This window comes from Habropoda laboriosa, unplaced genomic scaffold (assembly GCF_001263275.1).
Source record: "Habropoda laboriosa isolate 0110345459 unplaced genomic scaffold, ASM126327v1 scaffold72, whole genome shotgun sequence".
In the NCBI taxonomy this organism is placed as follows: Eukaryota; Metazoa; Arthropoda; class Insecta; order Hymenoptera; family Apidae; genus Habropoda; species Habropoda laboriosa.
The window spans coordinates 1,110,827-1,112,239 of NW_017100188.1; the positions used below are offsets into that span (position 1 = coordinate 1,110,827).

At 33.9% G+C, this 1,413-nt stretch overlaps 1 protein-coding gene across 1 annotated transcript in view; it reads left to right on the forward strand.

The window, feature by feature from the left end:
- The window catches only part of LOC108579752, a 5,519-nt gene that overhangs the window by 1,760 nt on the left and 2,346 nt on the right, over positions 1 to 1,413 (forward strand). The window contains exons 4-5 of the mRNA XM_017943360.1: positions 623 to 963; positions 1,232 to 1,413. The exon at positions 1,232 to 1,413 is cut by the window's right edge and continues 1 nt beyond it. Of these exons, the coding sequence (XP_017798849.1) occupies positions 623 to 963; positions 1,232 to 1,413 (523 nt within the window). The remainder of the gene's footprint in view (positions 1 to 622; positions 964 to 1,231) is intronic.

Genomic DNA, 1,413 nt, shown 5'->3' on the forward strand with positions numbered 1-1,413 from the left:
TCTAAGTATAATAACTTGGGAAAACGAAGATATTAGTATCTGTGTCATGTTTACAATTTTTGTTCAATTGTTTAAAGGAATTTTAACACTAATCTGCTAGGAATTATATTATCCAGCAGCCTAAAAAATATTATATAGCAATATAGGTGCATGTTTGATTTGGCTTAAGTCTATTTAAATAGGTTCGGACCTATAATTTTTATAAAGAAGCTTCGGAAGAATTTTGAATCTTTTGCGAAGCTTCCGAGCATTTCAAATTGTAAAAAAAAAAATTGTAGTACCTACGTCTGTTATTTGCAATTTTTCTTGAATTTTTTAAAGAATTCTAACACTAATCTAAAGTAATTTGGAAAGTGTCATACAGCAAACTTGGTGCACGATAGTTTTAAGTTTGACTTAATTGAGAATCTTAACTTTTATGAAAAAGCTTCAGAAGAACTTTGATACTTTTATGAAGCTTCTAAGCATTGCAGATTGTATAAAATATTGTTATACCTACGTCTGTTATTCATAATTGTTCTCGAATTTTTGGAAGAATCCTAGCACTAATCTAGAAGACCAAAACGTATCATATAGCAAAATAGGTGGTGTTCAAGTTCAACTTGACCTTATTTTCAATCAGACGAAGGGAAGTCTCGAAAGCCTTAGAAACGTACAAAAAGGGAGTACTTCTGCGGACATTCGGAGCAATTAACAAAATGCACGAATCTGCTGTCGATTACGAAAAATTCTTCGCGCAAGGATTCAAAGACACTCTGAACGAAGCTTGGCAGAGCCACGTGAGGATTTTATCGCGCCTAATGGACTGGATGACCAAACTACTGGAGCTTCACACTGGTGAAGATCACAGTGGAAAGGGGCAGAGCTTGTCAGACACGAGCGCGTCGCAAGGGGAGTGGAATGGCAACGAAGAATCGAACCCCGAAGATTCTCAAGAGTTTCCCTTGTCTCGTTCAAAGCCAGGTTATTGCAATTTTAATTATATGTAATTATATTAAGTATTCCATTCACCTGTCGTGAAAAACTTGGTCCTGAAATTTTTCTGAAATTCTTTTGTGAAACATGAAGCACCCTATATATATTTTTTAATATGAATAAAAATTTATTTTGAGAATTTTTAATTTATAGCATGATAATAGCGTTTTCTTCAGATATATATATTTAGCGTGTAACACTTTCACATGGAAAATTTGACGAAATATCTAGCAGGATATAAAATTTTATTTTACAGAAATGATGAAAGATGTGGATAATTCTATGAATTCTTTAATGCAATCGATGAATGCTCTGAGCAGACACAGAAGCGCGAACAACAACAGTATGCTATCTTGCATAGCTAATAATCTTCTATTGGTCACAATATTCATGGAAACGATTGGCTTCGTTTCTTCGTTGTACTGCTTTGGACAAACC